At 37.9% G+C, this 22,578-nt stretch overlaps 1 protein-coding gene across 5 annotated transcripts in view; it reads right to left on the reverse strand.

The window, feature by feature from the left end:
• LOC117404119 (phospholipid-transporting ATPase ID-like) overlaps window positions 1-22,578 on the reverse strand; it is a 46,477-nt gene that overhangs the window by 13,391 nt on the left and 10,508 nt on the right. For all 5 annotated transcript variants that reach the window (XM_059029818.1, XM_059029718.1, XM_059029673.1 and 2 more), the window contains 13 exons: window positions 20,212-20,293; window positions 16,448-16,506; window positions 8,323-8,436; window positions 7,773-7,871; window positions 7,026-7,087; window positions 6,068-6,140; window positions 5,727-5,797; window positions 3,608-3,690; window positions 2,903-3,061; window positions 2,142-2,230; window positions 1,413-1,609; window positions 750-958; window positions 160-203 (listed from right to left, as the gene is read on the reverse strand). In XM_059029818.1, coding sequence (XP_058885801.1) covers window positions 160-203; window positions 750-958; window positions 1,413-1,609; window positions 2,142-2,230; window positions 2,903-3,061; window positions 3,608-3,690; window positions 5,727-5,797; window positions 6,068-6,140; window positions 7,026-7,087; window positions 7,773-7,871; window positions 8,323-8,436; window positions 16,448-16,506; window positions 20,212-20,254 — 1,302 coding nt within the window. In that variant the 5' untranslated portion in view covers window positions 20,255-20,293. The remainder of the gene's footprint in view (window positions 1-159; window positions 204-749; window positions 959-1,412; window positions 1,610-2,141; window positions 2,231-2,902; window positions 3,062-3,607; window positions 3,691-5,726; window positions 5,798-6,067; window positions 6,141-7,025; window positions 7,088-7,772; window positions 7,872-8,322; window positions 8,437-16,447; window positions 16,507-20,211; window positions 20,294-22,578) is intronic.

Raw genomic sequence — 22,578 nt, forward strand, 5'->3', positions numbered from 1 at the left:
ACTATGCTTGAGCTACTTTACCTTATCTTTGGTTAGTGCTAGTCAGAGTCTGTGACACCAGACGAATTGTAATTTCCAGTCTGGAATGTAGTATTTAAATGTTAATAAAGACTATTCTGCCCTTCTTAATTGCCTCATTGGTTGAACTGCACATCCTACCTCGGTGATTTCCATTCTTTGCCCAGCAAAATCCAACACCTCACCTGCAGCAGTAGAAGAGAAATCATAATATTATAGCGTTTTCTTTTTAGTACCACTGAAGTTATCTGTTTTATATAAGACAGTCAGTCCCTTGGTTGTATTTCTTTGTGGACCTGTCGCAGTCAAAACATTTCTATGTATATTTACTGTGAAGAGAGTTACTAAAATGCGTACGCATGGTAGCCTCACTGAGAGAGAGGCAAGAAGGAGAATGGCAGCATGAGCAACAGTGGCAGAAACAGATTCACTGAGAAAGAATGGGACGCAAAGACACCCAGAAGGCTGGAGACAGGTGCATTGTATTAAATGTATAAGTCATGTAGCAACTACACATATAGATCTCAGTATGTCAAAACATTTTAAACGTTTAACAACAACAACACATTCTATATAAACAGACTAAATACGTTAATATTCTCTCCTGGGCCTGACACAACCAAGAGTGAGCGAGAAACACACTTTCAGCATGATAAGAGGCAGCCACGGAGCAATTAGACACGTACATGTGGTAGAGACAGCCTGTGTGGGGGCGAGGTGGCTGCACCTACCGTAGGACTTCCCGTTGATGGAGCACATGTTGAAGGTCATGATGTTCTGTGTGAGGGTGCCGGTCTTGTCTGAGAAGATGTACTTGATCTGTCCAAGCTCCTCGTTAAGGGTGGTAGTGCGCGCCTCAGCGGGCGTGTCACTGCGCGGGTAGTACATCTTCCTGTCCCAGTCGATGTAGAAGCTGTTCCCTAACCGGATAATCTCCACGCTGCCAACACACACACACACAGCAAACATGTGATGATGTTTTTATTTATGTATCTAACTGTTGCATCTCCCAGGATACTATTAAAGCGACACATATAATACAACCTCCATTTGACCAAAACTTTTCCATCGTACAAAAATGGCCAAAACAAGTTACAATTGAGGCACAACAAAGTAAAGCATCTAACTGGCTAAAAAGCATGTGTCAATAGGGAAAGCAACTGATTGGGTAATAACAGGAAAGAACACCTTGAAGGAATGGGGACAGTTTAGCTATCCAGGTAAAATGACCAAGGAAGTGCAAGACATAAAAATACCTGCTTACTATAAATGATTCTTTCAAAACGATGTGATGCATGGATGTGCATAGCAAGGAATACTTATGGAATAATTTTGTTTGCAACAAACACTTTTTTGATGATTACTTTGGTAAACGTACAATCACAGAAACGTACCTGACATAAAGTGATATGGGCACCACTGTGTTGAGGATGATGACGTAGGACCAGAAGGTGAGGAACGCAGAGAAAGCAGAGTTCGGGACACTCTCTGGCCAGGGCAGGAACACTTGGAAATAAAATCCTTTCTGATACTCCCAAATCCCATTGCCGATGGCCAGAATAATACACATGAGAGCCAGAAACCCAAAAATCTAGAGGTGCAAACCAACAGCAGAACAAGTTACACTCTGTGGCTCCAGTTTCATTCAAGAACAGCTTGAGGCAGTGTGTCTTTGCTGTACTTTAATGTCTAAAAGACAGCTGAAAAAGTCAACCTGGGTAAACTTACCATTAAGTACCAAATATTTTTAAATTTGTAAATAAGACCACAAGCGATATTTATGTAAGTTAATACATTACATTTAGACTTAACGTTTGCGGTTAACAAAATTAGAGTAAGTTATCATAATAATACCGTTAAATAGAACATTTAAATAACAGGAAGATGTCAGTTAAAAATGCAAGGTTAAAATATTCATTAAAAAATCTAAAGTTTATCAGATTACAGATAAGACTGGGTAAAGCAAAGAGAGGCATGGAAATTACAATACACGTTTACAATCTGAAACTTTATAAACCCCTTAACTAACATTGGAAAATCAGGACATTAGAAAACACTTCCATTTCACTAACAGAGTGAACATTTGGGAAAAGGTATTCAAAGTTTGGACTTATCAGACTCACCCACAACACAAGAACATTCATTAGTCGATCAATGCTGGTCCGTTTGAAGGTCGTTTTGCCACAGTTCTGCATTAATTTAGTCTCCGGACCTACATAAAACAACCAGTAAGATTTTACCTTTGAGTGTTAGACTCTCACTCTGAAGCTGTTTGGTAAGGTTTCATTTTACATTCAAGATATTAGTAAATGTTGAAAGAATACTCAAGCAAGAACAAACCATGTTCTTCACAACATTTGTCAAAAGACATGTGTAAAGGAAAATAATCAGCCCTGAGAAAAAGATATTAGGTACTCTTCTGTAAGCCGTGATTATCCTTTCTATACAGTATATTGTAGCTCATTTGGGACTGACGTCTAACCCCACCCCCCAATGGAGGAGTGCATTGTGGGTGCGTGATTATAGTGAGTGGAGTAGGATGCACATTGAGTAAAGCACACTGCTGTTGTTTATGCAGTAATAATTATGGAACCTTATAAAAAATAAATATACTGTCTGAATGTATGTCACAGCTCACCCTAAATATCAGAAGGCAAACTCTGTAAATGCACTGTACTATACAGTGCGCTGCTGCATCTGACTATCTGTTACTTGTGTAACCAAATGGGAGGATGGGTAACAGAATGTGTCATGTAAATAAGCCGAGGCCTTTTCCCAAATGTCTGCACTCCTTATCCAGTGAAGTATTATTCTACTAACATTACTGCAGGTTAGGAACCTCACACAATGTTTAGTCCCTGTTTTCCCTGGGGTAGAATCTCACCTGCGAAGATGACTAGCCCGAAGCACCACTCTGTGTTCCTCAGAGTGCAGCCCCTCAACAGGATTTTGTCGTTGTCCAGTGAATACTTCTGCTCCTTGAACATCAAAGTCCCTGTAAACTTATCCAGGCGGTTGTTGGGAGGCTCGCATCTGACCTCACCTGCGAGACAAGGCATGTCAGTAACATTGCAACATCCTGTACATATCCCCCCACTAAGGATATCAATACCCCTTTAGAGTACAATGAAAAAGAGGCTTCCACAACCCACTGAATATCCAAAGCAAGTACATAATATGACAAATGCCCATGGATAGTTTCCCCAATAGCTGGTTCCTAAGATGTAGTCTACATGACCTACATTCACATCAAGCAGAGAAAGTGGCTAGCCATCAATAGCACTGAACGAGATATAGAAAAGTACAATTTTGAGAAGTGGCTAGTAGCCATTCAAACCGGAACACTATCAAATATCCATGGAAGAAATCCCTACTTTTAAAAGATTACAGCCACTTTTTAAGTGCCCTGTAGCAAAGAAAATATACTAATAGCATCAGAATCTGTGGGTTTGGGGAATGTCTTTCAGAGATCATTTGCACTAACATGGTATAGATTTGCACATGGAGTAAGCCCATTGTATCAAGCAGACTCTGCTATATGCAGTGAAAGTGTTACATTTGATTTTGCAGAAATGTACAATAGACTCACCATTAAAAGCAGCAAGTGTCTCAATGTCATCTCCCATATCTCCTGAAACTGTCAGGCTCTGCTTCACCTTCAGGTTAGTTTCTCTACCATTTCAAAAAACAAGATTACTAGAAACGTTATGATCTAAACGAGGAGCATCCCTGTGATGATCCATTTCCACACAGCATGTTTACGGTTAATGTAAAATAATTATTTCAGTCACAGACAACACAAGTTATAAAAGCAACTCTATGATGTTTAGCCATGATGGCTGTGTGATGTCTGGAAATTATTACAGAGGTTTAAAATGGTGACAGCAAATCACCATTAAAGCTAGAGCACAGTAAATGTATACTACTGTCTACATTTACTACATATTTACCATGCTAATACTATTTTGCAATTTTGTATGCACAATCAGATTCAAATGAATACTATTTCCGTGTATTACATGATGATATCTATATGTACTGCATAGTGGTTAGACTTACATGAGGAAAACGAAAGACAGTAAAGTGGGATCCCTACCAACATCGAATTGCCACATCATTACTTGAAGAGGAAGCATTCACTAACACTTTTAAGAACGAATAGCAGTGTTCTCATTTGCATCTTAGTGCCAACTACCAGCAGATGCTTGTATACATTTTAAATCTCTCATTGTATTGATTTCATCACTATATTTTAATACACAGCATACACTGTGATATAAATAAAAGCAGTGCAGGTGCATGCAGAGGGTACTCATAATCATGTGAGAAGTGCACAGTAAGTGAAAGATTATAGTCAAATGAAACAGAACCCTGTATAGGTGGATAAGACTGTATAACAAAATAAACGTTTGTGAAGATTGGATGCAGAATCAAGGCAGTTATTGGGTTCACCGCGTAGAGTGTGACAGACAGAAGAGAACTGCATCATTTAAATTTAGTAATGCTTAACAAGTCATGCTGGACACTGTACTTGATAGAACAGCGATTCAATCTACAGTATGTTCCACTTTAAATGTACAAGCATTATATTCCAAGGCATGAGCTATGTGCGAATTTTAATATGAATCATATAAAGACGCTACCTAATTGCCAAAAGAAATGTGTTGTTTAAATGTGTATGCACACCAATAGTACGCAGAACAATTATAACTTTGAAAACGGTTAACACATACCATTTACCATCAATGTGACAAATATATTGTAACAAAACAGTAATTCAAATTACAACATACAGATATCTGCTGTATAAAGAATAATAATATATTTTGAAGAATCAAGAGCATACAACCACGAATGTTTGTGAGAATTGCATTCAGTCAATTTAACTGTTAGCGACGGACCTGAAATCCCTGTCAGCATGAACAGGGCGCAATGCTCTCCTCCGCTTCTACACTGGTACTTCATTTTCTGGGAGCGGCTCTTTCTAAAACTTTGCATTGGAACCCAGCATAGATACACGTCGCTTTCATTATTAAATGTTTGTTTTTTTAGCAAACGAATGATGAGTTTCACTTTACCTTCAGAACCATGAATAATGTATTTACATTGTTTCAAATATGATCATAACAACAAGTCAGGCAATTGTTGTTCACATCGCATTGTCAAGAACGAAATGCTAAGGTTGACGACAGTGATATGATATGAATGCATGTTATTTTGGTTTTACATTTTGGGAATGACAATGAAATGGTTGTTTACTATCTTCCCCTGGCTTTTTACTTTGAGACGTAGTCATTTGCAGGTATTGCCTGTATAATAAACAGCAAGGTTTACTGTAGACCCCTACGTAACTTGAATAACTCCTGACCGCTCTTTCAAGTATATTTTGTGCATGCGCATTAGGCAGATAGAGTGGAAAGCGATCATGTAATGCTTTTGGGCTGCTTACGGTAGAAAAGTGAAAGACTGCAGGTGCAGGGTTAAAATATTCATTAAAAAATCTAAATCAGATCACAGACCAATTAAATCCAAAAAGGCTATAGGAGGCTAGGCACATATGATAAAAGTTTAGTGAAGTTTGCTGCAAAATCAAGACAGTTATTGTGTTCACTCAGATAGTCTGAGTCATACAGACAGACAAACAGACATATGGACACAATAACCATATAAGGGTTCCCATTTTTTCAATGAGATCCCTAATGACTCACCCATCCAACTCAGCAGTCTCTATGTACACCAAGCTTAGTGGTTCACTACTAGATAGCAATAGCAAATCTGCCTGAAATGGAATAAACAGAGAAATATCACTTTATCTTTCTCTTTCAGTGCTATTTTGGCTACCATGTTACATACTAATGCATTCCACATTGAACTTCCCTGCTCTAACCGCTGAGCTACTAAATCATCTATACAACCAGCTTTCACAGCAGCTTGAGCACACTAACTGAGCAACTCAAACCCACTGACTATCTTTCACACTTCAGTCTAACCCACTCCACACCTCAACCTTCCACACTGCAGCCCTTCCTTAATCACAGAGCCAACTTACTGTAACAAACTGGTTATTTTCCAATTTGATTATATCACCCACTTGAACGTTCCTCCATTTTTCACTTTTCAGCCTGTAAAGAAAGAAAATAAAGACTTTCAATAGGGTGAATTGCCACTATGGACAGACAGGGCCCCACTAACTCAACGTCCTGCAAGACGGTAAAATTATTCTGAGGGAAAATGTTTCCATTGCAAAAGTTTGGCTTGGAAATCTTAAGTCTTGCCTGTCACTTTTGAGACTTTTCCACATTAAATATCAGTCACTTGTGAAGTATCTGATACAGAAGCAGCTGCCAATCAAGCACCTACTATTTCAAAGGTCCAATGTCAAAATCAGCCAGATCTGCTGTTTGTAACTGATGCTGACCTGCTCAGGGAGATGCATCTATTGTATATTACAGAAGTTATGTTAGGGATTCTATTTGCAGTCACATGTATCGTTACTACAATACTATCAGTTGTACAGAGATACCTCTAGATGGCAGTGTGACACAGTTATTCACAGCATACCAGTACAAGGTCGCAATAAAACCCCAAGAAAGTAGAGGGGTTATAAGCTTTAAGGGTGAAAACCTGAATTAAAAAAAGGAATAATTCTACCATTAACTGTGAATGAAGAAAATAAACAACATTTCTGTACAGTGACTGTTTTCAAAATCTCTCCAGTAAGATTTCCCAAAACTTTGCAAACAGACTAAAAACTACACTGTCTATATTGCCATAGTGACTACAGTACAGTACAGAGTTTTCTAATGATTTATAAGAATTGTTACATTGTTATGGTTTCCATTGATGCCTCGTTTGAGGATATGAAGGTCATTAGGAGGGTTGGACAGCATGAGGATACTGTGTCTCTTAACACGCTGAAATCAGCAGTAACATTATAAATGCACTCGACAGATAAGGACAGTACCTTACAATAGCACTCTCCGGGTGGTAGAATAAACTGCACTTACTGTCCATCCATGAGGACCTTAACCTGCCGGTTGTTGACCTGGCTGTCACTTTTGTGTCGATTCTGAAATGATAACAGCAATAATGGAAATAATAACTGGGACTGCAAATAGAGGAGTTAGAAATAGCATGGCATAACTTTACAACCTTACATTGCATTCAGCCATATATGAAATTATATACAGTAATGTGGCCACGTGAACGGGAGAGAATGAATCCAAACTGTAAATATACCTCCCGACCTGGGAGGGCGCTAAGCAAGGTTGGTGGTACGCCTTCACAGGGATGGGCCACCTCGATGGAAGGACGGAACCGGAAGTCGTCCATCTTGGTGAAAGGCACGTGTGTGCACTTTGGAACTGTATTTATTGTTTTATTGTTTTTGGGACCTCAAACCAACTGTAATTTCCCCAATACCACTGCTGGTAGAGGGGAGTGTTTTATTTAATTAAAAACTCCAGTAGATTGTAGTCGCACCGCAGTCACAATGAACTGGAACTCTAAATAAACTGCACTTTAACTAAACTACAATAATCCTCCTCTAAATTGTGTCTGGGCATAGAAACTCAATCTCAATCGATCTATCTAGCGTACTATTTTAATAAGAAACAAGGGAAACATTTGCAAAAGAAACAACCGAGACTCATTTTGGCATGACTGTAACACAGAGACCAAAATACTGAATCTACAATTATGCTGAAATGTGCAGTACAACAATATAACACTACACACTGCACAATTTAACTTACAAAATCCTCGATGGCATCTTTGGCAGCTGTCGCAGTCAATACTAGCATCAGGGGCACAACTGTAGTGAACCATGACAGTGAGGAGATTTCTGGGATCAGCTAAAAGAAAAGAAAAGTGATTTATTAATCAATGCACGACAAAGGCACATTTTTAATGTTTGGATTAAAACCATCTTTAGTTTTTTCGTTAAAAAATACACCCAGAAAAGGATATGCGCACACACACACACACACACACACACACACACACACACAAACACAGTATACATAAAAAACCCTAAAATAAGTAACTCGATAATGAAAGCTTGCATGCTGGTTAAATGATTTATGAAAATACACAATCTCCTACATAATGCTATAGTACCTGGAGGGCAGTGGAAGATACATTCCAGAAAACACAGAAATGGTTTTAAACACTAAATAAACATGCTCACAGTGTGTTATTACATTTACAGTGTGGGGTATTATTGGGGATATTCCTATTCAACTGCCAGCCCAAACACCTGGGCACAAAAAGGCAGAGTGTGTAGAAAACTGTAATTTGACTTACCTGCAAAATCAACAGAAAGAGGAAGTAGGCATTGGCAATCCTTTGGAACTGCTCGAAAAGGTTCATTGGCAGGAATGTAAACAAATTGTATTTCGAGGTTTTAATGGCATTCGTCTGTGGGGAAAAAACCTCAGTAAACCATTTAAACCTTCAACATGATACACACATGCAGCAATCTCCCAAGTTGTTATATTCTATGTAAAAATGTTTGTAATCACATATCTAACAACTCTCCCTCAAACAAGTGTTTACCATGCCTTTCAACCATACAGTGGGTGGTATTTGTAGCAGCATTTTAACCACATACTGAGGTGCCAAAAAGTATTATTCACTTCTATCTTGTGATTGCAAAATGCTTCAATTGACAATTACTACCATTAAGTAAATGTGGTATGCATGTAAAATATTCACAAGTATTGAGAATAATTTGCATACAGTAGGCCTGTATAATACTGTATATACATATCTATATTTCCTATGATAACTATACAATATTCAAAATGCAGATCTCTTGACTACATCTCTGGCCCTAAAGGCAATTCTATACATAACCACAGAGACTTGCATGCTGTTTTGATAACCTTAGTACACAAAGGGCCTCATTTATGAAAGGGCACTAAATGTAGCTGTAACGTGCACATTAAGTAGTGAGCCTAACGCGCACCATAAATCTAAATTTACTGCCCCATTTACTAACAGAGAACGCATTCATTTCCACGCACACTATTAAGCTAATTTACATACCATATCGTGCACACAACAGGTGTATCTTTTTGTCAGTGGCTTATTGTGAAAGGTGGAGATGGCTTACATTGACCGAAAAATGAGCGATCAACAGATACAGCCCTCCGCAGGGGACAGGCAGAAGCAACGCAAACTAAAACTGCACGCAGAGGAGTTAGAAATTCTAGTCAATGCTCTGGGTCACAGCCAAAGAGCTGTAGACATGCTAAAAACAAATGGACTGAGCTGAAAAGAAAAAGATTGCTCAGAACCGTCTGTGGCAACATGCACAGGAGGAGGACGGTCCAAACAGGTGGAACTGACCAGCATGGAAAAGAAAATTGAGAACATCTTCAACCCAAAACAACAAGGTGTGCAGGGCGTCACTAACACCACGGGACGTAAAGATGATTCACAACCAGGTAAGTTACAAACGACACAAACCACTGAATTGTTTTTAAAAGGTGTATTTCATAATTATACATCTTAAGGTAAAACTGTAATCTGATTTAAGAATTAAAAGTGTTTTATTTAACCACTCTATTACTAACAAACAGACCCGTTCCTCGTGTTCGGTGTGGAACAGGAACAGGTTTTAGACATTTTGCAAAATAATTTAGTTAGTTTTTTCAAACACAAAATTTCAAGTTGTAAAGACGAAATCTTCCGTTTCAATTCATAACTCATTCATTTTCTGTAGCTCTTTGGATCCTTCCCATACGGCCTCTGAATGCAAGTAATGCTTCCATGATGCCAGATAGATTTCAGCCCAGAAAAATAGGTTTAAATAGTGCGCCTATCAGTGGTTAAAGCCTGGTTTCCAAACAAACTAATTATCGCTTATCTCATTATTCAGAGCGGGGTGCCTCATTTAAATACATTATCATGCATTATCATACACATCACATATTCATTCTGATTACCATAGTGTGGCACAATAAAATCAGTGTGTGCCATACTATGCCCACTATTTCATGCGATAATGAATAAAATTGCAATAGTAAATATGGAAATCATGAAAGTGCATGCTAATTGCAATTATGGTGCACCATAATGTTTAGAACCCTTTCATAAATTTAAACAGTGGTGATACTTAGATCTGCCACAATTTGGATCAACTGAATAGGGCTCTTTAGCTCTCTCTGAGTTGGTTGTTTCAAAGTTATGCAATTGTAACTTGTAATTGTCTCCTTATAAACAAACAGGGGTAAACAGACAGGGGTAAACTTATGACCACTGCAACAGATTATGCTGTGCTTTGGATGATCTCTTACACAGTCAAGTACTAGTAAGATGCTGTAAGGTAATACGCATATTAGGTGCTGTAACACAAGGCTGACTTTTCCATGGGTTGCAATACTGTATGCAAAGTGAGGATTCTACACAGTTCAAATTACAAAGCAAACAGCTGCCCTTACGAAGAGTTTTCAGGGGAAGATCATATGATTATCATGGGTGCCATTTTCTTCTATTTATAATAATTATTTTAAAAAAATACTATTCAATGCTACATGAGATGCTATAAATAGGCAAGATAAACTAATAGGATTTCCATGAGAACCAGAAAGCTGTATTGTGTTCCATCAGGTACCCTCATGGAATCTACAGCTGTGGCCAAATGTTTTGCATCACCCTATAGAATTAACAAATTTTGCTTCATAAAATCGAATGAAACCTGCTGTATAATGTTACTTTAACCTGTTGAATTACATACTGCTTTGTAGTTTTCCATATACTTAACGAAAAACTGACAAAAATTGAAAAATGTGGCATTTCAAATACTGTACAACTATTATGGCTTCCGGTAGACTTTTGCGATATCATTTTGTAGTTGCTTGATTACATTATGTGAAATAAATGATCTAAAACTAGGTTGTTTTTCTTTGTTTGTTTTTTTTTTCAGTATGTCTGAATCCTAAAATTCTAGGTGATGCAGAACTTTTGGCCACAGCTGAATAGCATACCCATTTGAACAAACAATGTCAACCTTTTAGATGACTGTCTATACCTTCAGAAAGAGCTATATAAAAAAGAGGAGAAAATAAAATAAAAGAGGGAAGCTGGCTCTTTGAGCTAAATATTATATATATATATATATATATATATATATATATATATATATATATTCTGGTACTGCAGCTACTACCTTACACAGCCAATAGAATCTGCACTGAGTCTTACAGCAGAGGGCATGACCTACTTACTCTGTTTAAAATATTTCCTCAAAGAAACAATAGTAACCAAGTTCATATCCAAATCAGACCATAGGAATGGCCCATTTTTGATGGCTGTCGACGACATGGGGTTTTCCACTATCCTTCCATAGGAACTATTCTGTCTGTGTAACAATGACCCCCATGACTTACTTACTTTGTGAAGGAAGGAAAATACTGTTCGTCTTGCTTTGTGTCTGCTTATCATCACATGCATATGTCTCTCTGTGAACTCTTGGCATAACATCCGTGTGACAGAGAGCAAATGAATCCTAGTCAACAATCTCCCTCCCGACCTGAGAGGGCGCGGTATAACAGGAACAGTGTGCTTCGGACTGGATGGTTTGACAGTTCATTCCAGGGTCAGTCGGAAGTCAGACATCCAGAAAGGGAGCGGAGTAACAATACTAGAAGTCAGTGCCCCTTACTGCGGTAGGCGATGTGTCAGTCATGGATTGGAGGAGACGTGACTGAAGGTATATCAGGGTGTGTAGCCGAGCGATCTGTTCCTTTGTTATGGTTGCAAAAAGGAGCGCTGAAAGAACCATAAAACTAAACAGTGAGTGTTTGTATTTGTTTTGTTAATCACTATTTATTTGTATTTAGAAGATGGCTAACAACCAGGAGCTGTCGCTGTTCCAGCCAGCATTAAAACCCGGATTCCAAATACTGCAGAGTCACAAAATAATTTTGTATTCACCACCAGCACTGGAGCACCGTGAGAAAGGACGCGGAGCTGCGGCCTGCATTCTTGTATTATTATTTCGGGACTGAAACCCTGTTTTGCTTAGCTGTGCTGCTACACATTGCTGTGCAGTTGCCAGCATTATTCTTTAATGGTACTAAACCGTGAAAACAATTAAGAACTGTTTGGACCGTCCACACTGTTTGTTGTCGTTGTTTGAGCACTGCATCACCTCTACACCTGCGCACTTCAAGCCACTTTGCCACAATCCGTCACCTTGCTTTACTGTAATTGCTAACTGCACCTTAGGACGTTTAAGAGATTTAGCACCAAAGCAAGAGCTCTGCTGGGATTAAATACAGTAACATACAGAAACAGTGTCAGCCTCTAATGTGAGGGGACCCCCTCAAAGTGAAAATATAAATACCCAGAGGAAAAAACACAATGCCACTAATGACGTGTATTTTTTTTTTTTTTTTGATAGTCTCCCAGAATAGGGCTACAGTATTTTTCCATCTTACTAATAGAGATAAAAGGCTTGTAAATATCGCACCTGCAATTCTGTCCTTGCTTTCCACAGTAAAAACTGTTATCTTATCAACGTACCAATTCACCTCTAGGGTAAAGTACAGTGCCTATGGTAAGTATTCACCCTCCTTGGACGTTTTCACAGTTTGTTGTGTTACAACCTGAAATCTTGCTGCATTTAAATGGGATTTTTTTTCCTTTGATTTACACAACCTACTCAACACTTTGAAGAGGTAAATCATTGGCCTCTTGCTGGCTTCTCTGACCAATGCCCTTCTAACCCGGCTGCTCAGTTTGGGAGGACGGCCTGCTCTAAGCAGATTCTGGGTGGTCCCGTGTACCTTCCACTTGTTAATGATCGACTTGACTGTGCTCCAAGGGATATTCAATGCCTTTGAAATCTTTTTATACCCCTCCCCTGATCTGTGCCGGAGTTGTTTTGGAAGCTCCTTGGTCTTCATGGTAGTATTGCTTTGAATGCACTACCCAACTGTGGGACCTTACAGAGACAGATGTATTTAATCTGAAATCATGTGAACCACTTTTATTGCACACACATGGACTCCATTTAACTTACTGTGTGAATTCTGATAGCAATTGGTTGCACCTGAGCTTATTTAGGAGTGTCATAGCAAAGGGGGTGAATACTTATCTAATGAAGACTTTTCAGGTTTTTATTTTTAATTGATTTGTTTTTTCACCCCCCATTTCTCCACACATTGAAAGTGTTGAGTAGGTTGTGTAAATCAAAGGAAAAAAATTCCATTTAAATGCATCAAGATTTCAGGTTGTAACACGACAACCTGTGAAAATGCCTAAGGGGGTGAATACTTACTATAGGCACTGTAGGTGGTGTCCTGTTGCTTTGCTTCACAGGCTGGAATGCCACATGTTTGGATGCTTTCTAACAAAAAACATTCTACGGTAATTCACTCAGTGTTTCACTAATGCAAATCCCATGCCATCCCATAGCTATTGTAAGGAGTTTCTTCATTTTTTTATTCTTTAATCCTTCTCTGCTGAAAATGAAAAATGTGCATGCAATGCACCACAGGACTTCTGTTGTATGTTAACTGAGATGCAAACATTAGACTGGAGACTTAATAGTGTATGTACAAAACAATTCCTGCAACAAAAAATGCTTTGCTTTAATACATTGACAAGCCTTTTCTGAACAAATATTTTTCTTGGGTTTCATGAATTCATATTTTCTTCCTTGGTCGGTGTGTTATACTTTTTGAGGGTTAGAATAGCACTGATCCATGTTGTGGATTCATGCCATGTGGTCTCTATTACTGACATGGGTAATATTTCCTGCATAACAACTGAGAATGTCTTAGATTACATATCCTGTGACAATATAGACCATACTGGGTCATTTATTCATTATTTAAAAGGAGGTGACCTGTCAAGGTGACCAGCAGACAGTAGCATTACATTGCTTAAAGGGTACATAAGGACCTTTTTATTTTATTGTCTTACATGTTCCCATGTGTTGCTACAACTGTTTACGTAAGGGGTGTGTATTTTTTTTTTTTTACATTTTGACCACTTGTTTAAACTTTTAAATTGCATTCCCTGCCTCAAGATGGCTTCACATGTATCCCAGCCTGGACCTCTCAGAACTACATTTCCCATCATCCTCCTGCTCACATATGTAACTGAGATGGATTTACCAATGAGCAGGAGGATGATAGGAAATGTAGTTCTGAGAGGTCCATGCAGGTACATGTGAAGCCATCTTGAGGCAGGGAATGCAATTTAAAAAATTTAAAAAGTGGTCAAAATGTAAAAAAAAAAAAATTAAAACAATACACACACCAGTTCTAGCAACACATGGGAACACAATAAAATAAAAAGGTCCTTATATACCCTTTAATGCTGAACACAAATCACATGATTTCCATTACGAGAGTAGATGTTAAAACTTCATGCTGATTTGAACTCGGCTCTCGCGAAGAAAAGCACCAACTAAGACATAGTTTTACAGTAAACTAATGTGATCCATCTGTGTCTCCATCCATTTGCGTTTCCTTCCATGTGATGATGTAGATATCCTTCTGCCTGGTGTTGATGGCTGAAGTTTAATGCTGGCTCCAGGGATCAACAACATAAAACATTATACTGTATTATTATAAACATTATCATATTCAAGATACTCTGGACAAGACGCCCATGAAACAAGGGCACTGTAATGTGAGCAGCCAACAGAGGACCTTCTCAGAAGAAATCACCTGGAGCAACGGCAAGGCAATAAAACCTCAAACTGCATTATTCCTGTAAAGCTGTTAATGAAGTTGCTCCCACTACAATAAAGAATCAGTTTTAAGGAAGTAGCATTCTTTTTTTATTTCACAGACTATGTCACCAGCAGCTGGAATTAATTTAAAGTACAACCACAATAGAAACGCATCCCCTCCAGGCAGAGTAGGTTCACCCTTCTCATGCCTTTTAAACCCATGCTTAAACCAAACCATGACATAAGTGCTCAAATATGTCACCAGGAAAATAAAACGCATCACAATGGCATCTTGTTTTCAGAGGTGTGTGGAATTCAGAGCCTTCATAGTGGTATTACACAGTTATTGATTTAATGATTTCACGGTTTTTGATTATTTATTTATTTTTCAGTTTAATTAGGTAAGGAGTACAATATCTTTGTGTCAACTTTGAACACTATCATAAAAAACACCTAACAAAACAAACTGATGTATTATTAAAATCATATTTCAATGTATTTTCCTAATAGAAAAACATATCTATAATCTAATTTACAGTACTGTACAGTAGGCCTACATCATTGCAGCAATTCCGTTTTTTTAAATGTGGTTGCAAAAGTATCTATTGTAGGTCAATATCTGGACTGTAGAAACAGAAAGCCATTCATATCCATGTAAAGGCACTGTTACAGTGTACAATGGTACATTTTTATATTACATACATTAACAAATTCAAATTTGCACCATAAATGTATCCTTCCAAAGACCTATTTTTCCCAAACACACTTTCAGTTACCCTATGTTGCAAAGTAGATGCAGAGGGTAGAGTTTGATCTAATTCTCCAGATTCCACTTGATTAAGTTTCAAACACAGCCTACATTCTTTTACAAATATTGACTGGTTGTATAAACAAAATACTGCTTTTATGTTGTTGTTTTTATTTTGTCGTAAACAACCCACTTGTCCCTTTTGGTGGCTCATCTGTCACTCGGCCATCCTGATCAGTGGAATAACTTAGTCTAAGATTTCTGAAAATCTTTTAAACAAGCGGCTGGATGCAGTAGTTATTTTCTTTATTCACGGAAACATACAGGACGTTGAAAAAGCTTTGTTTTAAAAATCAGATAGTACAGCCACTTCCAACAGCCAGTCCAGACCTCTAGGATTCCAGTGTTAACAACATGTACAGAACAACAATACAGCCTTTTATACAAGAGTGAAACTTCAAAACAACAAGAAGAAAACATGGCAAAGTTTCAAACCTGGTCAAGGCCAGATAGCTCTTTAGAAATGAGGATGCCATTGACATGAAAATGACTGAAACAGTGCAGAGTTGATTCAACATTTAATTTTCATTTAGTGTTTTGCAGCAGCAGCAGCTGAATGGGGTTAAAATGAGCTTTCCCACACAAAGACCACACTATGAGTCATTTAAACCATACAAGATAAAAACAGTTTACCGTAATGACGCTGAATGGGGCTTCCTACAATACTGTAATCTGATATTTCTTTAGCAATATCTTGGAGATGCTTTGAAATACTGGACAACTTAACAACTTCCCAAACCTCAATTGTATTTTCATTGTCCCAAAGCTGCCAATAACTTTCTTTTACAAGACCTTTGAATTTGCTGAAGCCCAGCAATTATTGGTGAGCAAGATGAATTTGCCTCCCAAAAGATATAAAACAGGGAAGAAGAATACAGTAGATGGAACCGCCGTGAACTGTTGGTTATTGTTTAACAAATTCAACTTACCGCATACTGGAATGTTAGATTGAATTCTCTATCATTTGCTCGTAGGTGCCTCTCTTCCTCTGAAACATAAACCAAAGCATTCTTTGTTGAAATTCAATGAAACACTGTGAAATTCAAATGAATTATTAAGTGGTATTAACCCATGTACCCCACACAGTTATTTGTTAATAGAAACTGTGGCGATGGTTTGGGGGTTTTACATCTTATAAACAAGGGTCTGATTTGGATTTGGATCAGTGGATCATTTAAACTCTGCATGCCAATGTGCTGTGTAGTGAAATACAAGCACAGGCTGCAATCCATTCCTTTGTGTAGACTTTGAAACCTTGGCACTCCATCTCTAATGCTTTTTTGTGAACACTATTTAGAAATGAAAGCAGAAAAGCATTGGATATGGGGTGTCATTTGGAAGCTGAATACAATGTTAGAATTACAGAATGGATCATAAAAGTGATAACAAGCACAGCAGAGACCAAGAAACATGTTCTTGGTGCAGTGCAGGGTGGAAGACAAGACTCCCAATCATGGAGCACAGCAGCTTGAACCATTCCAGCCAATCACTATGTGCCTTTCCCTGTTATTACATTTTAATGAAATGCAAATAAAAAAAGTCAGGCTGTAGACTAGAGGTTTAAAGGTTTCAATGGTACACGAAAATGAAAACCCTAAACAGAATGGCATCTTATTTAATCTAAAATGTTTTACATTGGGAGGCTCCTGAGTGGTGCATCCGGTAAAGGCACTCCGCGTGGAGCGCAGGATGTGCCGTATAGCCTGGAGGTCGTCGGTTCAAGTCCAGGCTATTCCACTGGGAGATCCCAGGGGGTGGCGCACAATTGGCTGAGCGCCACCCGGGTGGGGAGGGCTTAGGTCGGCCAGGGTGTGCTTGGCTCACCGCGCACCAGCGACCCCTGTAGACCGGGTGCCTGCAAGCCTGCCTGTAAGCTGCCCAGAGCTGCGTGGTCCACCTGCGCTGTAGCTCTGAGGTGGCTGCATGGCGGGCCTGCAGAGTGAAAAGAAGCGGACGGCTGACGGCACACGTTTCGGAGGACGCATGTTCTGTCTTCGTCTCTCCCGAGTCAGCGCGGGGGTGGCAGCGGTGAGCCGGGTTGTAATAAGAAAAGAATTGGGCTTTCCAAATTGGGGAGAAAATGAGAAAAATACTTGCCGATTCCAAATTTAAAAAAAAAGAAAATGTTTTACATTGTAAGCGTTTAATCGTTTATAATATCTTGATGCACTCTGAACCACTGAAATTCAGTTATGTATGGGGTTTTATTTGTATTTTTTTATAAACACAACATTCAAATAGAGAGGACTATAAATACTAAATCAAAAATGTGTATGACCCTTAAACAAAAGATTTAAACATTTAATCTATTAAATGTCTATTTGCAGCCTTTCAAAAAAAACAACAGCTGATAAAGTGAACTGATGGTTTGGAGTAATATGCAGTGTTATCAATTATTAATAGGAAACAGAAACTATACCGTTTCTATTCTTTGGAATTGTTAATGCTGCTACAGCTAAAGACCAGCACCTTAATTAATATTTCATCCCAGAGTTTGTTCTGCTGTGTGTGACCTCAACACAAGAAGCATGGTAGGTTCAATTAGATCACTTGCTTTTACCCAAGTTGTTGGTTTGATCACTCCCACACATAAACACATGCACCTATATTTGTGTAAAGTGCACATGAGCGTATATGTGTGATTATACGGTAAATGCACTGTTTATTTGAAGTTAAGGTTTCACTGTGCATTCTTATCACACATCCTGTATTGCTTTTAAACATGTGAATGTTATTTTTCTTATTTTTAAACTTCAATGTATAAAAAATAAACTGTTTCAAAACCTGTAGTGCAACATCTTAACCCTGTATAGAGGTCTAGAATAGATAACTCCACTCAAAGCTGCCGACTGCTTCAGTAGTGTAAGAAACATAGACCAGCCAATTATCAAATATGCTGTTCCATTTTTTTATTTAATTATCAGAAGAGACAAACTATTTAAATTAATTATTGTAGGACAGTCTTTCTGTGAAGTTGCTGAAAGCCTTAAATCCTGTATGCCAGCTTTGGAAAATCAGTCCTTAAATTATAAGAAGTATGATTATTTGTATAGATCTAAATAAAAGAGAGTAATGAAACTGAGGGGGTGACGCAACGTTATTGGTCAGTTATCAGTGAAAAAGAGAAGTTTAAACCGTAGGGCTGTAAGGTGCTGCTGAGCATGCAAGCTCAGACACAGTTCATTTCAACTGGCTAACTGTCCTTCCTGAAATGCTGAATGATGTTAACATTTCCTGTTTGTGGTGGTGGTTTTGTTCCAGGCAGGAAAATGTGAAAGAAAGCCTCTTCATAAAGCAGGGTATCAAGCTCAATTTCACTAGGAGCCACATTGTAATATATCATTTTGCACCCCTGCCCTCCAACAAACACAAGAACAATTACAGGTGCACTTATAAAATGCATTTATATTTTCTACCTTTTATACATTTCCTTTTCTTTCATAACAAATATTCTCAATGCTCAGTGTGGACATTATGTATACAGCAAAGCGCTTGATAACCAAGCCTTAGTTTCATCTCACTGCCCCCTATCAAATGAAATCATCATGACTGTTTACCTACGGTATCTAAACAAAGTTTGTGTACGCAGTAGCACTGTGTCTGGTACGAAACATACGACGTGACGATGGACTGCAGCCATGACCCCTCTGAAACAATGGGACAGTTTCATCCAGGGCTTTATTTCAAAGGACAATTTGAACCAACTGTTATTGTTCACAAACTAGCAACACAGAAAAGAAACTTACGGACACAAAAGTGTGCCTAATTTTTGTCTCACCCAGCCATCCAAATATATACAGTAAGAACACCACAGTACGTGGGTGGTCCATCTTATAAATGAACATTACCTCTGCAATGCAGTGAGACATACAGTAAATTCCAAAATGAGGCATTTTGTGAACAACAATATCTGTATCAGGGGCCAAGCCAGCATTTCATCTTTACCCCTCTGCCCTTCTTTCTATACGGCAAAGCAATCGGCTACATTTTAATCCTCTGTACTCTTTCTCCAACACTGTATGTGGAGCCAATATTTACTCTACATCTGTTATTTATTACCGTACAGTATACATTAACAATACCAGTGCTTTGTTTTTTTCTTCTTTTGTTTTTTTTGCATATTTTGTTTTTTGGGTCAACAGTTGCTTCACTTTTGTACACCGCAATACCATGTTTTGTGTTTTAATGATTGTACTGGTGATGAGGTTTCTGCCAAAGCCATTTATCAGTGCTGGACATTAAAAATAATCCGAAAACAAAATACTGAGACTGTTTATATGATTTATCTGACATATAAATAGGAATCACTTTGTCAAAGGGGGATAAAGTAATAAACCAGCATTCTTTACTCTAGTGAATCGTCTCTGCCTGAATTTGTATTATAACACCTTTCCTTTTGAATTGGAAAACAATGTGGCAGTTAAGCAGTTTAGTTTTACTGGACAACATTGGCAATGGAATATAACTAAAAAAACAAACACAAAGAAAACAGCTGTGTGCAAAAAATGAAGAGATTTTAAAGTGTCCATGCTGTAGTTTCAGGAGGTTACTGCTGAAGAAGAGTCCTGGATATTCGTAAACAAGCCACCTGTCTTACAGCTGTCATGACACTGCTGCACCAGTGAGGGGTATTCCTGATACCAGGCCTACACATACGCTGTGTGGTGCGATTAAACAAGCCAGTAATTCATACCTTTTTCTTTCTTCTTTCGGCAGTCCAAACCAAAGAACGACATCACAGAGCTCTTCCTTTAGCCTACACATCCATGGAATTCCTGCAACAAAAAAAGGTTATCAATAATGGATTCTAATTTTCCCTTACTGAGAATTACTGTTTGGGCAGTTTGTATAAAATCATCAGAGCTCATTTAACACCAAAAAGTCCAATATATCTATCTAAGGAAGAGTTTCTTTTTTTACGTCTCAAATTGTTGTTTTGTCAACAAAGCTTTTATATATTAAATAATACCAGTTTCCTAAAAAAAACATATAATTACCTTGATAAAGACAATGTAAGCATTGTAAAGCACAGAAAGGTATGGTAGAAACATAGCAAACTGTTGTAAATGCAGAGTGTAACTGGAAAAAGCATGGTGAAACTGTAAAAGTAAACTTTTATAAGGGGATACATGTACTGTACATGAAACTACAGCAACACAGATACGGTACAGTACCTCCTTAACAGCTAAATTAAATGATCAATAATCAAACTAATAATTAAAATACAATCACATGCACATCAATTGCATTCTGTACAGCAGTATCCTAAACAGTTTTATTTCCGTTTGTAATTAATCTTAACGTGCAACATCACGATGTCACAATTACCATAGTTTTACAAGAAGTTTAAACATGATTAATCTCTATAAGCAGACTGTCCTCCAAGTCTACATCCTCTTGTGACAAACCTGTTCCCCTCATGTTGTCCTAGCTTGAGGAATCAAAAGAGTAGTATTTATCACATTCCTTGTTTTCACACCACCAAATGTGTACATGCTTATTGAATGTTAACAGAGGTTTTCAGCCCTATCTGAGAAATGTGATTTAACTGTGCTGTATACAACAAGGGAGTTACGCGGGTCACAGTGTGTATGTTTTGATTGGACTTTTAGGACAGCACTGTATGTCAGTGAGGGGCAGTAAATGATGTCAGACTACACTGGTATTGTACTAAAATTAGAGCAGGGTGAGGCATCTTGCCAGGGCTAAAGCTGAATGCTTCCTCACATTAGGAGGTACTGTTGCTGATGGCAGACAGACACTGATAGTGAAGGATTTCCTTATAAGGATGGTTCTCTCTCAGGTTAAGGAAGATGGCTGTTTGAATGCACATGTCTGTATCCTTATCAGACCTCTTTAACTCTGCTGTGTTGCCAAACTGTTCAGCAGCCAAGAGGGACAAACAGGAAGTCCTGCTGCTGTTGTGCTTGTTACTTCCGTGCATTCCCACACTAGACTTTTCAATGTTATCCATTGTCTACAATTAGGTCTTAATATAAAATAATTAAGTCTTACACCAACAATTAATTCAAGTAAGCTGTATGTGATTTATCCCAAGAAGAAAAGCAAAGTACCTAGTAGACATTTTAAAATGATGCAATTGATTTTACAGCTTCGGCAATTTCTTTACTCTCTCCTTCAGTCAGTATATTTTGTCTTGGTTTCCATATCAGATTTTAACAAACTTTAATATACTGTCGAACTACAGTAAAGGGGCAATATTATCAAGATTATCCCAATTTTTATTAGCAAAACAAAAGCAAAAGCATAGTATGTTTTTCTGAAAGGAAAGTCGTTTACTTCTGGTTCACTTTTTGAGAATCTAGAACTATGTGTTATATACAATACCAACACATTGTAATATATGAAACTTTTTATTCATAAGTTCATAGATTTTTTTTTCTCCTATTTAATAAAAATGATATATAGCTAGACTGCAGTTAAACTGTAGTCTAACTACAATTGACAGTGCATATTTGGAACAATTACTTTTAGGAAAAGCCTTACATCGTGCACTTAACAGTAACCAGGAAACAACAATTCAGCATTCTCAGTAACACCTAATGTATAAAAAGCCTTCTAGAAGACCAAAAAAGTAATACATCACCCGGAATCTTTCACTCAGTGGTGGAATATTTAACCAGATGTTCTCATGGAAGTAAAAATAAAAAAAGAAATTGCTGAAGTGGTCCAGGAAGCCAAGGGAAACAATGTGTCTGTGATTACTTTCCCTTTTAAAGACTGCAGAAAAGAACACAGAACAAACCTAACAAGTATATCACTGACATACAGTACATTCCCAGCCACTGCTGTAAATGCAAAATTGATTAAACAGTTGATGACCTTGGCATATATTAACAGCATGTACACAATAGTATAGAATAAGAATTGGCAATCTCAAATTGATAAGAAATTATCAATAGTATAGAGTAAGAATTGGCAATCTCAAATTGATAAGAAATGATCAATAGTATAGAATAAGAATTGGCAATCTCAAATTGATAAGAAATGATCAATATATGCAGAACGTGCACAGACAAACACCTCCACATACAGTATC

The sequence above is a fragment of the Acipenser ruthenus genome, chromosome 1 (genome assembly GCF_902713425.1).
Source record: "Acipenser ruthenus chromosome 1, fAciRut3.2 maternal haplotype, whole genome shotgun sequence".
NCBI classification, from domain to species: domain Eukaryota; kingdom Metazoa; phylum Chordata; class Actinopteri; order Acipenseriformes; family Acipenseridae; genus Acipenser; species Acipenser ruthenus.